This window comes from Knufia obscura, assembly GCF_036327395.1.
Source record: "Knufia obscura strain CCFEE 5817 isolate CBS 148926 chromosome Unknown scaffold_2, whole genome shotgun sequence".
Lineage (NCBI taxonomy): Eukaryota > Fungi > Ascomycota > Eurotiomycetes > Chaetothyriales > Trichomeriaceae > Knufia > Knufia obscura.
The window spans coordinates 2584876-2599582 of NW_027042688.1; the positions used below are offsets into that span (position 1 = coordinate 2584876).

Here is a 14707-nt window from a genome sequence, read left to right on the forward strand (position 1 = left end):
GGTTCCTCCGGCTGTGGCTGAAATACTTGGGATCTATACGAAAACCCTTGACGAGCTGCTTGCACGCGAGTGGTATCTGGTCGCAATAGTGAGGCATGCAGCGAGGTACTAAATGCGCATTGTATGGTCATGAAGTGCCAAGACCGGGTTCCTGAGACCTCGCACAGGCTTCATGGCCCGGACCATGGGCCAATGCTATACACACATCATGAACCATTGCCTCAAGAGCTTCTTGTTGGTATGAAACAGATTGTTGAACACCGAAGCGATAGATGTCGCACAAATGCAGCCCCTACTTTCTCCTATCGTGTCAACAACGCCGAGCTCTGCATCGAGAGCTGGGTTCCAAGACTGTTGTAACGGCTTTGGCTCAGTGGCTGCAACCTGTAGAGGGATATGTAAGGCCTCGTGTAATACAAGGCTTTGTTCCATTGGTAGCAACTGTTCGGGATTTGCGACAATGAGAAGGAGTGTACATCGCAGTCCACAGGGTTATCAACAAGGTGTGATTTGGCCTAGGGTTAGGAAGACGGCTCCCGAGATCGTCGCCAGCATCCAATTCAACCAGCCTACCTTCGTTAGCAGCCTGCAAGAACGTAGAAGACCATCTATAATGCTGGTAGCACCGCTCGACGTACCGTAGGTGGGAGTCATCGTCGTTGCCACCACATATTTGTGATAGCACACTTCACTGAGCCCAGCGCTGAGCACATTGACCCTACACTGTTGGAAAGACACAAGTGGTAGCCTTACCAGCACGCCGACCCAGAATAGGCTTAGCTGAACCCGTCACCGCTCTTTCGTGCTGCTAATATTGACTGACCACTGATAGCGAAGCCATGTCATCTTGCGTCTGCTTGCATGGACGAAACGGAGAGGCAAGTGGTCAGAACCACAATCTCGCCTCTGGATTGGCTTCCACGGACTCTGTTGCCTGCTGAGAAGCCCGCACTAGCTTGCGACGGACCTGCGGTATACCCAATAGGTGAGGCAGTGGCATTCGATATTTCGTTCCACTGGTTTGCTGGCTCGTGCGTCTGCGAGCTCGACTGTGCCAGCTTTGCCAAGGATGATCATGCTTTCGCACACACGGCCTGACAAAATCCAGTGTCTCGTCTGCGGCCATGACCTTTTGGCATCATGAGCTGCCGTAGTCGTGGGACTCGACTGTACAAGAGTGTAATGACAAATGTGAACGTTCCATGGAAGTCGACCATATCCTCCAAGCCGTGAAGCTCACCTGAATGCCCAACGTCCCGCTTGTAGATGACTCTGTCGTCGACGTGTCAGTGTGCGCTGGCAGAAGAGTCCTGACAGTCAAGTACCAGCTTGTGTGCCAACAGGATTGCACTATGTCAGAAGCTTAATGAACGCGTACAAGGAGGCAATGTCATCACAATTTTTTATAGGATCCAGGAGATGTTCGATCAGCTTGCTCCGCTCCCGCCCTTGTTCTTCTTTATGGTTGGCTCCGCCTGATGGAGCAGAAGCCGACATAGCACGTTCAAGTAAAGTTTAGCTGCCTACATAGCTCACCGTAGCAAAGCTTCTGCAGCAGGGGACAATAGCAAATCGAGCAGGACGCATGACGCCAAAATAGTGCTCTTGCCTTGGGAACAAGGTGGAAGTGGGACGCGAGGACACATCTTCGAGAAAAGGCAAAACAAAAGCGCTTCGTCACCTGAGAATGAGGACACGAACCTCACCAATGCAGGGCGCGCATATGCTACTCTGCGACTGCTTCCAAACGAGAAATACTAGTAAACAAGCGTGTTGTTCACGACCTTCGCATGCCCTCGCCTACGGGAAAGGTTTTCAACCCCAAACATCGCGTCGTGATACGTCAACAACCGCGAATTGGGAAGGACGCCACATGCTGTGCCGCGAGTCTTCCAACCTATGATGCCACATGCTACTTCAATCAAGTCTTCTACGCTCAGGCACTGTGCATAAGCCTCTTCGGTTCCTCCAGAGTCTATCTCTTCGCTTCTACAGCCGTGGTGCCAAGCAGACCGACCACACTCTCGGGATTGCAGGGATTTGGGCCATCTGTTCCTGCATCAGCATCCCAAGTGCAGAATTCGGGTCATCTTATTCCATCTCAGTCGTATTTGTCATTACAGTGCCTGAGCTTCGATTGCTCGATGACATCGTGAGTCCTCTGTGCCATGCATTCGAGGTTGATGCCAAGCTTGAGTGGCTGCACATCAAGATATGCTCTCATTTGCGGCCATCTGAGCACGACAAATTGAGTGCTTCGACGTCAACGGCTGTATGCCCCAGCCTCTGAGATGCATTTGTTTCAAGGCCTCGTTGTGAATTTGCAGAGCGAACACAATGCTACACCCCGTGCGATGGCTGGGTTATGGCATTTGACATGCTACCTCTTCGTTGTTGCTGTAGGTGGAGCGCTTGAGCCAGAAGCGCATTGCGCCATCTGATGCCGCTGGGGAATGCCAAGAATGTGCTGAAAGAACTCGTACAGTCGTCCTGCTGTACGTACGAGACATATGCACAGGCCGTGTGAGCACGATCTCTTTGTAGTGCGCTTGATGAAGTGGGATGATGTGGCAGTCGGCCGTACTCAGTCTGGCTCAAGAGGCTTCTCCGTACCTTGTTCTGAGCTCTGTGGCTGGTCCTCGTGTGGCTGTTCCGACTGAACACCTGACAGCACTTCTGCGGCTGCGGCAGTGACGTTCTCATACGAGGCGTCGGGACTCAGGTTCGGTGAGAGTCGATGCTTTGGCGAGTGTGGCGAGTGCCTTCCTGCTCGAGTGTTAGGATGATGCAGAAAGGGGATATCATAGCATACCTGTATAATGTACCTTCAAGCTATCAGTGATACTTTTCGCCACTTTCACTTGTAATCTTTGCACAATCCCGGATTGAACAGGGATCGACGGGATGTCGAGCACTCGAAGCAAGTCTGTTACAGGAGTAATCATAGCTGGATCATATCGCCGCAACATAAATCTCGGCACTCTTCCGCTGTGAGTCTCAATTGGTACGATGTCTTGATAATGAACTGTGCGTTGAAAATCGACCCAGGAGTCCTGAGACATGCTCGAGCCCCACAGAGATACCCAGTCGTTAATGTCGAGTGAAGGACGATCTATGTCAGAAAACTTCTGAGCAAACCCCCGCCGTGGCTGAGCGACTGGCTTGGTTGGATGCTCGGAATCCAGTGCAAGACAAGCGCCTTCGAGCTCGGGTTTTAAATCGTCAAGCCGTATGCGAACCAAGGCATCATCAGCCTTCAGTATCTCGAATTCTTCTGCAGCAAGCATGGTTTCGGGCAAGTCGTGCAAGAGTAGCTGGTCGCCGAAGCCACGTAAAGCAGGTAGGTTCTGGCCACGGACCGTGCTTTCTCGAGCTGACGCTAATGCGGCGCGAACGTCTCGCCTTGCGGCTCTCGATCGTGCTTTGCGGCTGGCAACAGATGCTTGCTCTGTCGTCTGCGGCTGATGGCTGGCAAGACCAGAGCTGGAAGATGAAACTAGACTTCGATTTGCGGAGTCGGTATGGACACTCATTGGGTGAAGTGGCGCCTCGAATAATTCTGCGATCAATATGTCCTGGTCTTCTGTACAATCATTCTTGCCAGTTGCGAGGCCACCGAGGAACTGAGGACCATAAGTTCGAGTCTCATCGCCGATATCGGCGAGGCTGGCTTGACTCTCGCCTAGACGGGCACCTTTAGTGAAGGTCACGTAGAGCTCATCAAGAGCATTTCTGAATTTGGTCTGTGCCAAAGTCACGCGACGTTGCTGGCGCTGCACAACTCTGGCGTTCTCTTCCAACGTCCTCAGTAGTTGGTCCAGCCTCAACAGGTGTTTTCCCCAATATCCTCTAGCCTCGTCGTCAGGTGCCGCTGAATTCTGCTGCATGATAGTCCCTTTGGCAATCTCGCGCCTGAAATCTTTGCGTGTTTCTGCGGACAAAGTCTCTGTTTCCTCGACCTTCAATTGTGCAAGTAACAATTCTTCTCGTTGCGATTCGACTGCCTCCAGTCTTACTCGTACTTCGTCCAGAGTTTGAGAAGCACCACTCACGACAGGACGCACAAGTGGCTCTCTGACCGGATCTCTGATGCTTTGTCCTTGCAGGTTGCCTGTTTCGCCAATGCCTGCCATAGATCCACTACTAGAATATGTGTATGGCTCAAAACTTGGCATCTCCTTCAACAGTGCACCATAATCCATCGTGCGCGCCGATGATACTGAGCCAGTTTCTGACCCTCTGATGACCACGTCCTGATCATCATCAGTGATGATAGCGGTAGGTTCATCTTTGCTGCCCGACGAGGCCAGGCTGTCTGGCTTCGGTACCACTAGTTCCTGAATTTCAGCGTTCGAGCCATGGGTTGCATTCCCATATATGGGCCATGTTATCGACTTTCCGTCCACGGGAGATTCCATGTTCCAAGATCAGTGCTAAGCGATCTAGCGATGATCTGGACGACGTCGACCATGACTGAAGTCATGAATCAGCAGAGCTGTCGATAAGCGGCAACCTGCTTATGCTTATGCACATGGTCGGACCCAGCGTGTATAGCCCCGTGCCCCGATGTGATCACGAGCAGTAGTGATAGTGGTAAGAACGGCACAAACAGAAAGAGGCTCTGTGGGCCAAAACAAGTGAGTGGCCTAAGCTTGTTTCAGCCATACCTAATAATCCGAAGCCGCCAATTTCGGATCGCACCTGAGCAGCTGTCAACCAAGCATCCTTCCAGAGTCAACGCCTCACTATGGAACGCTGCAGACTCATCAGGCGATTGCTTTGTGAGAAAGTACTTCAGTTGATCCAATCGAAGTTGAGACGATTGCAAATGTACTGTTACCTAGGTAGCCTGAGCTCCCGGCTCATTACCGAGGGTTGAACTGCTTAGCGTAACGAAATTACAAAGTCGTCCTGGTCATTACAGCTCTCCTTTCTCGAAACGCCACTACCACCAGGTGGCTAGCGCTGGCCTAATGTAACAATTCTTAGTTGCATGCAGATATCTTCCCCCAGTTATGTGGTCTTCTCGAGCCGACTACGATGCGACGCAACCTTCAGAGCCATGTCTACACGGCTTGTCACTCGGTCACATTCCGCGCGCTTATATGGGGTGCATCATAGGAGAACGGATCAGCTGCTCCTGTTAACTGCGATGGTCTTTCCGTTTGTATGTGAAGCTCGCCTTTGTACATGTGCATCACCATCGGATGATGGGTAGGATAAGTTGACGATATGCTTGTACTGGAACGCCTTGATCGACCGTATCAGCCAATATGCCTGCTGATACGCCAGATCGCCATCGGCGACAGCAACCTGGAGCTGGTACGTATGCTTTCCTCTGCGCAACGATCCCCAGTCTGAATGCGTTCCACTAGTGCCACAGCAGCAGGATCAACCTCTCCCAACGCAGAGAGAACGCGCTCCGGTATCTGCACAGGCTCTGCCGAGGTACGCCGCCTCAGCAATATCTACAAGTTTTCTTACTGATCTAGTAGTCGGCCTCGAAATCCGCCTTCTGTACGACCTCAGCCGACAGATAGACTGACAAGTGGACAGTCAGGACTGCCTGATCCTTCTAGCGCGTGAGTATTCTTGATTGACTCCATCCTTTACCAAAAACGGAGCCAGATCGCAGAGCGGTAATTCTGACCTTGTGATCCGCCCACAGTTTCGTTGTACAATCGGAAACGGGGAGGTCCAGATCATATCACCCCAGACGTGCGGACGCCGAGGTAGTTGTGGCCGGTACTGGGCAACCCAGGGATTCCCGAGCTGCTCCGCTTCGGACGAGTGTACCTGCAGGCGCTCGAAATTTGGCCACACGACCCATCGGAGAAACAGTCGAAGCTGTAGACGATACGCAAGAAGAAAGCGATGACGATGACGATTATGAAGAGTTTCCTTTTTCTCCGCAGATAGGTTCTGGCCTGCAGCGTCTGGTGAAGTGCCGCTCTACAGATGAACGCGTCGACTTCATCGAGGCCGACTCCGACCTCTGGCGAGAAGACAAAGAGGCCGAACGAACTCTACTGAGGGAAAGTATCAGATTTGAGAGAATGGGCAAATCCGACTCGTCCAAGAATTGTCGTCACAGTTTGGCGCTTCTACAGATCACGTGGGGTCAACGGCAAACGAATCTCGAGAATGGTAGGTTCTTTGTGCATCTGAAGCGAACTGGCACCCGGGAAAAGCGCGACTTTAACGACAGGGCTAGTGCGCTGAGAAGTACTGTGGAAGATCAAGCTGAAGCACATGGTCCTCTCGCAATCCCTGCGAGACCACGACGAAGAAGGTTAAGTATTGCGCGAAGCGCTCCTACAGAGCGGACAGTCTCCAGCACCTTGCGTGCTACCAACGCCCCAGATCCGGCCATACCGGAGTCACTAGCAGACCAGCAGCATCAAAATCGACGCTTTGCAAACCAAGCAGGATTTTCTGCAGGCACAGTCATTGTTCAGAGCGGCAGGAATACAATTCCTTTTAGTTATCGACTGCTGCCATCAACACTCCACCAGCCTCCAACAACCGGACCCAGACCCCTAGCGGCAATCGGAGAACCCCCACTGCAAGTAAGTGATGTACCACCTGTCGGCCCTCGAAGAAGCTCTAGCAGAATTAATGCAACCTCGGACAATGCCACGGCCATTGCGCGTCCAATCAATACCGCGAATACCCTGAACGCGTTGACTCGAGAGTTTCCGAACAACGAGCTGGACGTGGTGGATCCTGAAGCCATCGTTGATCCCATCACACGCAACAACTGGAAGCAAGCATACAAGCTTCGGAGCCCTGATTTCTTCACCTCTGGCAAAGTCTTCGCAATCTTGTGGCCGGAGCCTGCAGGCTCTTCGACGGGCAGGGCCGCCTCAGCTCGATCACAAGCCAGCGCACGCGGCAAGAACTTCGTGCTCGGGCCAAGGGGCGAAGAGATCTACGTCCACCCACGTCGCATGGTCGTCATCACCACGAGGCACGGCTATTGCTGGTGTGTCTCAGTGACCACATATAGTGGTCGTGCCCTCCTCAAGCCTGGCCTGAGCAGAGAAGACATAAATTCTCATGCGATCATATACGATAGCACGAAGAAGCCTAAGAGGATACGGCTCGATGGACAAGATGAGCCCAGGACCATCAAGCGTCCCATCGCTGTGCAGATGACGGGAAGTGACGAAACTCTGGACGTGGCAAGCCGGATCCCTCTAGGCGAACCATCGACGGTGAAGTATAACGTCAAGGTCATGGATATCGGTCAGGTGACCGCCGAGGACTTACAGGTTCTGATCGCCAACGTGAAGGAGGAGCTCAAAATATAATCCGTTGACCTTGAGCTCAGAGCCCTCCGGTGGGCTCGCATTGTCGTTGAATCGACACAAACGTTCCAGAGTCTGGTGCCATCTGGCTTATAAACGGGCTGGAGACTCTGACCTCCTTGTGCCACGTGCTGGCATAAGAGGCGATGGCACCATCTATGCTGTGGCGAACAGTTGGAAAAATGTTCCTCACCACATGTGTTTCTCAATGGGTTCCGCCCAGCGAGGTCGCGAATCACTCTAGCATCACGGTGGCACTCGCGCTGCTCAAAAGCGTTGTGGACATTGCTCTGCGGCCTTACGAATTTCTTTGGAAATGATACATGCTTGTTAACAGGGTATTAGCTATGCAACACGACGAAACAGGAATTCTGGCGCAACAAGTTGTTATTACATGTGCTCACAGTCACACTACATCAGTGCCAGTCAAAACAAGAGCACGATCCGATATCCCATCTGGTGGGCTGTGTCAATGGTGGTTGATTGAAGAAGCTATAGTGCGATCGCCTGCTGAGCATAGCTCCTCTATTGTACTTGCAGCTCTACTCTCAATGCACGTATTGAGTAGTGAAGCCAGCGTCCGGCATCTGTAAAGAATGAACTATTTGGTCCTCCTCCAGCGGCACATGCCAGAAGCATTCTTCGCCACCTTCGTGCTCAGATGGCACGTGAGACCGTTCATGGGCACGCTAACTGCTGCAGACGCATGTATGCAGAAGTACGAACCGGCGCATAAGAGTATGGGCGAATCATGCATCAACCTCACAGACCGAGATCCAGACAAGCACGAATTATAACCCGTCGCTTATAGTGGCTCGAACGAGACCACCGAGAACAGCGCCGGAGCGTGAAGCTTCGAGATAGTGCCGCGGCATACCTGCAGCACATAGCATGTCGATCAAGGTTACTTTCGGATGTTGTTGCTCTTGACATCACAATATCCGGGTGAAGGGAGTGCCGAACGCTTGCATTCATCGTCAAGACTTCGCTACTAGCACACTTAGGCGGATTGAAGAATGAGTCTATGCTTTGCCGCGTGCTGTACCTCCACGAACTCATGCGAACTCGCATATGCGCCTGCCATATCCATCTACCTAAGAAATGACATTACAACTTAGGAAATCTCACCCTCAGAAACTGACTGGGCCAAGCCACATCAACACCAAGCTTATGACCAACCCGCAGAACCCACTCGGGCTCCCTCATGAACTGCCTCGCCACAAGCACAACATCAGCATGCGGATCTCTCCCCTGTTCCGCATCAGTCACCTCATGAGCAGCCTGCGCCTCCTCGCCAATCGTAGCCTCCCTCTCCTCGACCAGATCCCGTGCTTGTTCAGCATCGGTAATGAGACCAACCGCACCAATCAACAACTTCTTACCTTCCTCTTTCACCTCCTTCCTGATCCTGCCAGCATTCTTTGTCTGGTAGTCCTTAATCGTGAACTGACTAGTGTTCTGGCTGCGATAATTTCCACCGCTGCTCGCATCAAGCAGATCAACACCAAGGTCAGGCAAGAGCTTCGCAAGCTTGATGGTGCTCTCAACGTCCCAGCTTCCACCAGCCGCCTTCTCCACATCTGAGCCTTCAAGCCACTCTGTTGTGCTCAAGCGCAGTAACAAGGGCATGCCTTCTGGAATGACACTTCTGACGGCAGTGATGATCTCCCGCACAAGTCTTGTCCTATTCTCGAAGCTGCCGCCGTATTTGTCCGTCCTCTTGTTTGTGACTGGACTCAGAAATTGATGAATTAGGTACCCGTGTGCAGCGTGAATCTCGATCACATCGACACCGGCTCGGACCGAACGGATTGCAGCGCTCTTCCAATCTTCGATCATCTCCTGGATTTCCTGCAGCGTCAACTCCCGCGGTTCCCAAAATCCACCTTCCGGGTCACTTTCGTCCTTTCCATCCCAAATCATCTCCTTTCCACCACTCGGTCCGACGACACCCCCTGGACCCCAACCGCCCACGTCCTTCGTGGCTCGCATCCCGTTCCGTCGCCGCCCATCATGACCACCCCCAATCCATGGCGCAGCCTGACTCGCCTTACGTCCTGCATGTGCAAGCTGAATACCCAGCAGTGCACCTTGAGCATGCACAAAATCAGCAACGGATTTGATTCCGTCAATTTGTGCGTCAGACCAAAGACCAGAATCATTTGGTGAGATCCGACCATTATATTGCACGGATGTTGCTTCGATGAAGACTAGAGCTGCACCCTTGAGCGCGTAGTGGCCTAGAGTTGCGATGTGGTAGGGCGTCAGGACACCTGTTGTTGGACCTGTGGCGGCGACGGAGTACTGGCACATTGGTGCTACGACGATGCGGTTCTTGAGGGTGACGGAGCGGATGGTGAGGGGTTGGAAGAGCGTTGGAGTCTTGGTGTTCGAAGGGTAGGCGGTGCCTGGTGAGGTCTTGTGCTGGGGAATGAAGTATGGTATTCCTGGGACGCCTGGATTGACATTAGGTTGGGCGGCGAGTGCTTCTGCATGATGTTTGGAGGCTTCATCGTGCAGGGTCGTTGTGGAAGTGGATGCTGGTGAAATGGTGGAAGGTGCCATGATTTTGATATGAGGAGCGCACTGTTGATGTTGTGGTATCACCGATTGTTGCCGACTAGATTTTGCCTTATTCTGCTCAGGTGGTTATCATACTGTCCACCGTCGTCCAAGGTGAATGTTCACTGTTGTTTATACTTCCAGACTCAAGCCCCCGAGATCTCGATTACACCTCAATATTTACCCGATATATATACATATATGTTGGGAGTCGAGTACCTTAACTGGGATGATTGTATACGCACTGGGTTCCACCGAGCAGCCACGATGTTAGTCAACAGACTTGGACGAAGCAGGAGCGACGTTTTCCTTCTTGAATGTGCCGGATGAGGAAAGTACCACTCCCTATGTCAGGTAAAGTCAGAAAGTCTCCAGTCAATTCCCGCCTAACTCTCCGCCGAGGGTGACCGGAGACCTTTCCACTTGAGGGAGTAACATTACCTAAGCCAATACATGAGCCGGGAACTACTGAGGCATGCCTATGACGTGATATGGTGCTTATTAATGTGCCTGCTGGGATCTGTATGCCGAGGTGTTAGAAGTACAATTAGAATGCTCATAACAGAATGACATCCTAGCTTGAAGGCAATGCAAGGAGCACGGGGATTCTTTGATTGGTGAAGGCGCCACCATCCGTTGACATACTACCCCGTCCATATGGGCATTCTAAGTTACGTTGTAATACAAGACCTACCGAGCTATAGAAGCGTTCGTGCCATGGACAGTCAGCCGGCCAGCAACACCCATGCAGCGTCCTGCTTCCGAAAGTTGGTCAGCACCATTACTGCCGACATAGGCCCTACCCGTCCCCTTGCCAGCGCATTGAAGACCGTGTTGACGCTCTCTTGAGACACGACATCGAGTTAGTAATTGATCATGGTGGCGCTTTCAACAACGACGATCCGACCTCAGTAAAGAGTTCAGGGGACGAAGGGGCACCATCGGGGTATGGCCAGTTGTGACCTGGCTCCGTGAAGGAAGAGAAGCTCATGTTCCTACGAGTCGTTGATCAGTCATGTGAAATATTGATTGGTTCGTATCTCAATTTGGCGCAGATGATACGCATCGCTAGCAAAGACAAATGACAGAGCAAGCCAAAGATCTTCTTGCGGCGTATAAGTCTCAGAGGTCCCGTGCTGGTAGGAGCTGAGCATATCTGAACTCACCGTGAGAGGCAGACTTCAATTCAGCTTGAAAGTAAATAGCATTACGATTAATTGCAGACTCGTCAATGCTATTCGCGAACCCAACCTGGCACCTAGAACGGCTGAGGTGATTGAAGTGACGTTGTGCTTACCCTAAACCTTACCATGGCAATTCGTGTCCTTCGCGATGCCAAAACGTCCCTGTGTCATTCATACCTTTGACCTTGACCACGTTGTTCCACAACTTGCTGGCGGCCTCCTCGGGCTCAACAAATTCTGGTCCATCCGCTCCAGGCAATAGACCGGATCTGACAAACCCTGGATGCAGCAGTAGGACAGGGATGTTCTTCTCCTTGAGATCCATTGCCATGCTCCTACCTATCGAGTTCGCAGCTGCTTTGGAAGATCGATAGGCGTACATGCCACCACTTGTATTGTCGCCTATGCTGCCCACCCTGGAGGTGACGGTACCAATCTTAGCGTTCGGTGACTTCATCAAATTTGGAAGTAGTGCTTGAACGACGAACATCGGGCCGTAAGTGTTGACCGCGAAGACTTTTTCAAACGTGTCTATGGTGGTTGACTCAAGGCTGTCCTTCTCCTTGGGCATTGCTACACCTGCATGACTGTTAGATGGGTGGCCCAGCCGTAGCTGCGGGCATGCTAACCTGCAATGTTCAGCAGCAGGTCGATCGGGTCGTCTTGTATGAATTTGTCCCGGAACTGCTTGATCGCATCGGGTGAAGTGACATCGAGCTCACCCACGCTGGCTTCGCGCAGGTTTTTCAAGCCTTCGCCGACATGACGATCGACAGCAAATACTTTGTAGCCCTGCCAATGTGTCAGGACCATGCTGGTACTGACCTGTATGTAGCTTGAGCTGACCTCTTTCAAAAGTACCTGGGCAAAGGCGTTACCAATGCCCGAATTAGCTCCAGTTACCAGAGCAGTTGGCATATTGTCAAACGGAGATATGATATGGTGAAGGATGATAGAGACCAGTGCTTGGACACTCTGACCTACCTCTTGAGCTGAAACTTACATCTGCATCACAAACGATGGGATGTCACATCATTGGGTGTTCCGTGGATGACGTTCGACGGAAACGATGGAAGCAGTGGAAATGTCGAACGATAAAACTGAGGAGTTGCGGCTCCGGAGAGATGAGGAGAAAAACAAGCATAAATTGGGCTTGACTTCGGCAGGCTTAGGGCACGATGCTAGAGCCCGTGAACCTTCACACGGCGTGCAATAGCCGAAATAGGCTATGTCCAATGCAGGACGCGAAGGCTAGAGTAATTAGAAGTGGTGAAGTAAACGACTTTGCGATAAGGGCCGCATGCCTGCGTGTTTGTTGGACAGTACACATACCTTGTCTACTGTCGACGGTGTAAACGACTTCAGCGTCAATGTCGGTAGTCATTGATTTTATGATCTCTGGTGTCGACAGTGTTCCCGCCATCACCTGAGCGCGATCCCAGTGGAGGCGCACGTGCCTGTAATCCCTGTGGCTGTCCGTGCCACCTTCATCACCCGCCAATGCTCGAGCAGCTCCAGCAGCAGCTTTCCGATAAGCTAGAATTGCTGCCCTTCACGAACAAGAAGACTGTGGGATACTCTCCACTTGGCTCCGGCTCTCCTCAGCTTGGTCACAGACGCCGGATCAGTCTCTCGAGCTTCAATCCACGGAAAGCAGCATGGCTTGCGACAGCAGGTCTATTCGTTCTTGGGGTCTTGCTTCTGGGCACTACCACCAGCTACGTAAGTGATGCTTTGAGGCAACAGGAAGTAGATGATGATGCGCCTATACTTCTCGGCAAATCGGTTGATCGAGGAGGAAGAGAAGTCTTTTGGTGGGAGCAGTTCCCACGCCTGAATGGGTTCTACAAAGGTCGCCATGAAATTGTGCCTCCATCAGAATATGTACCCGAGCAGCAACAAGCAGGAGAGCCATTCCTCCCGCGTCCATCGACCCCTGTGGGCATCGTGCGAACAGATACACTTCGAGATGACGCTCTTCAGTGCGCCATAGATCCTCCTACGATACGCGCCCACCACGGGATGCCACAAGGCATGCCTTCTCCGTTGTTCGGATCACTGGAAGAGATGGACATAGACACATCCCTCTGCTACGATCGAATGAATCGGTTTCAGCCATACGGCATGACCGGGCTTCCCGAAGAAGGTGGGCTTGGAATACCGTTGCGGGGAGATAGTTTGCTTGAGGAAGAGATGCGACCTCAGCGTCAGCCGGAAAGATGGAGCGATGTGCAAGAGGATTGCGTGCGAAGAAACGCAGAAGAGTTGGCTACTCGCCCTCGGACAGCCTTCATCTTGCGCACATGGCATACATTCAATTACACTCCGTACCGAATCATGATCCTACGGGCAATGATCAATGAGCTATCTCTCAGAAGCGGCGGGCAGGTCTACGTCCACTTCCTGATCCATGTTCAGGACGATTCACTCCCCATCTGGGCATCTGAAGAGCTCTACAACGAAACACTCCGAAACAGTCTCCCACCAGAATTCGAAGGCATGGGCACTCTATGGTCCGTAGCTCAAATGAAACTCATCTACCCACCACCCTTCCCAAAAAGCATCGTCAATTTCTCTGGCGGCGACGTTTACGAAGCATACAGATCCCTCCATTTCCCCCTGCAGTACTTCGCCTCAAAGCACCCAGAGTTCGACTACTTCTGGCAATGGGAAATGGACATCAGAGTAACAGGCCACTACGGCGAACTCCTCGACAAAGTCACAGCATGGGCAGACAAGCAAGACCGCTCCCACCTCTGGGAACGCTCATCAGAATACTTCATCCCCGCCCTCCACAACAATTCCTACGCATCCTTCGCACAATCCATCATCGAAGAAACAGCGGCATCCGGCAATCCACCAATCTCCGGCCCACAACTCCCCGCAGACCAACTCCTACCCATCCCCTCCCAACCACCACCCACCGCGTCCCGCGAAATAACAGACCTAATCACGTTCAGCCCCCTCTTCAACCCAAACAACACGCGCTGGGCCTTCCACAACGACATAACAGGCTACAACACAGCCACCTCAACCCGCCCCCCAACCCGCGCAGCCCTGATAGCCGCCACCCGTCTCTCGCGCCGTCTCCTCCTCCTCATGCACGAGGAAACCTATAGGAATAAACACACCATGTTCCCCGAGATGTACCCTGCCTCCATCGCGCTGCACTACGGTCTTAAGGCGGTCTACGCGCCCATAACGACATATATGGATCGAGACTGGCCAGCTCAGCACGCAGACGAGATCTTTAATAATGCTGTGGTGGGTGCCGAGGGGAAAGCGGCGGGTATGGATCATGGGAAGGGACATTTTCATGGGCAGGGAGGGAGTGTGTTTGGGCCGGGTGAGCATGTTTTTCGAGGGAGTAGTTGGTATAGTAATGCGGGGTTTGCGGGTTATTTGTGGAGGAGGTGGTTGGGGGAGGAGAAGGGGAATGGGGAGGTTGAGTGGGAGGGGCAGGTGGAGGGTGGGAATGGGAGGATGTGTTTGCCGATGATGATTTTGCATCCGGTCAAGAGTGATACTTAGGTTGAGGTTGATGAGATGGAGCTACTTGACAGTTGATAATGACGGGTTGTGCCAATGAAGGCATGAATGATGAATGATATTGATGACGAATTAGTTCTGTCCCCTCCGATCGCTCCTTCC

The 14707-nt window shown here is 52.3% G+C and overlaps 5 protein-coding genes across 5 annotated transcripts; 2 read left to right on the forward strand and 3 right to left on the reverse strand.

The window, feature by feature from the left end:
- Window positions 1-2584: 2584 nt before the first annotated feature.
- On the reverse strand, window positions 2585-4418 carry PMZ80_002810 (uncharacterized protein; the record flags this gene model as incomplete). Its single annotated transcript, XM_064871242.1, has 2 exons — window positions 2585-2766; window positions 2813-4418. 2 exons carry the CDS (start codon window positions 4416-4418, stop codon window positions 2585-2587), a joined length of 1788 nt encoding a protein of 595 aa, XP_064733695.1.
- An 855-nt stretch (window positions 4419-5273) lies between these two features.
- On the forward strand, window positions 5274-7313 carry PMZ80_002811 (uncharacterized protein; the record flags this gene model as incomplete). The annotated part of the gene is made up of 3 exons (XM_064871243.1): window positions 5274-5322; window positions 5376-5448; window positions 5717-7313. 3 exons carry the CDS (start codon window positions 5274-5276, stop codon window positions 7311-7313), a joined length of 1719 nt encoding a protein of 572 aa, XP_064733696.1.
- A 1104-nt stretch (window positions 7314-8417) lies between these two features.
- Window positions 8418-9875, reverse strand: OYE32_1 (NADH-dependent flavin oxidoreductase; the record flags this gene model as incomplete). The annotated part of the gene is made up of 1 exon (XM_064871244.1): window positions 8418-9875. One exon carries the CDS (start codon window positions 9873-9875, stop codon window positions 8418-8420), a length of 1458 nt encoding a protein of 485 aa, XP_064733697.1.
- A 1302-nt stretch (window positions 9876-11177) lies between these two features.
- PMZ80_002813 (uncharacterized protein) lies at window positions 11178-11974 on the reverse strand (the record flags this gene model as incomplete). Its single annotated transcript, XM_064871245.1, has 3 exons — window positions 11178-11635; window positions 11686-11848; window positions 11903-11974. 3 exons carry the CDS (start codon window positions 11972-11974, stop codon window positions 11178-11180), a joined length of 693 nt encoding a protein of 230 aa, XP_064733698.1.
- Window positions 11975-12556: 582 nt separating this feature from the next.
- On the forward strand, window positions 12557-14587 carry PMZ80_002814 (uncharacterized protein; the record flags this gene model as incomplete). Its single annotated transcript, XM_064871246.1, has 1 exon — window positions 12557-14587. The coding sequence occupies one exon, from the start codon at window positions 12557-12559 to the stop codon at window positions 14585-14587; it is 2031 nt and encodes a 676-aa protein (XP_064733699.1).
- Window positions 14588-14707: the final 120 nt, after the last annotated feature.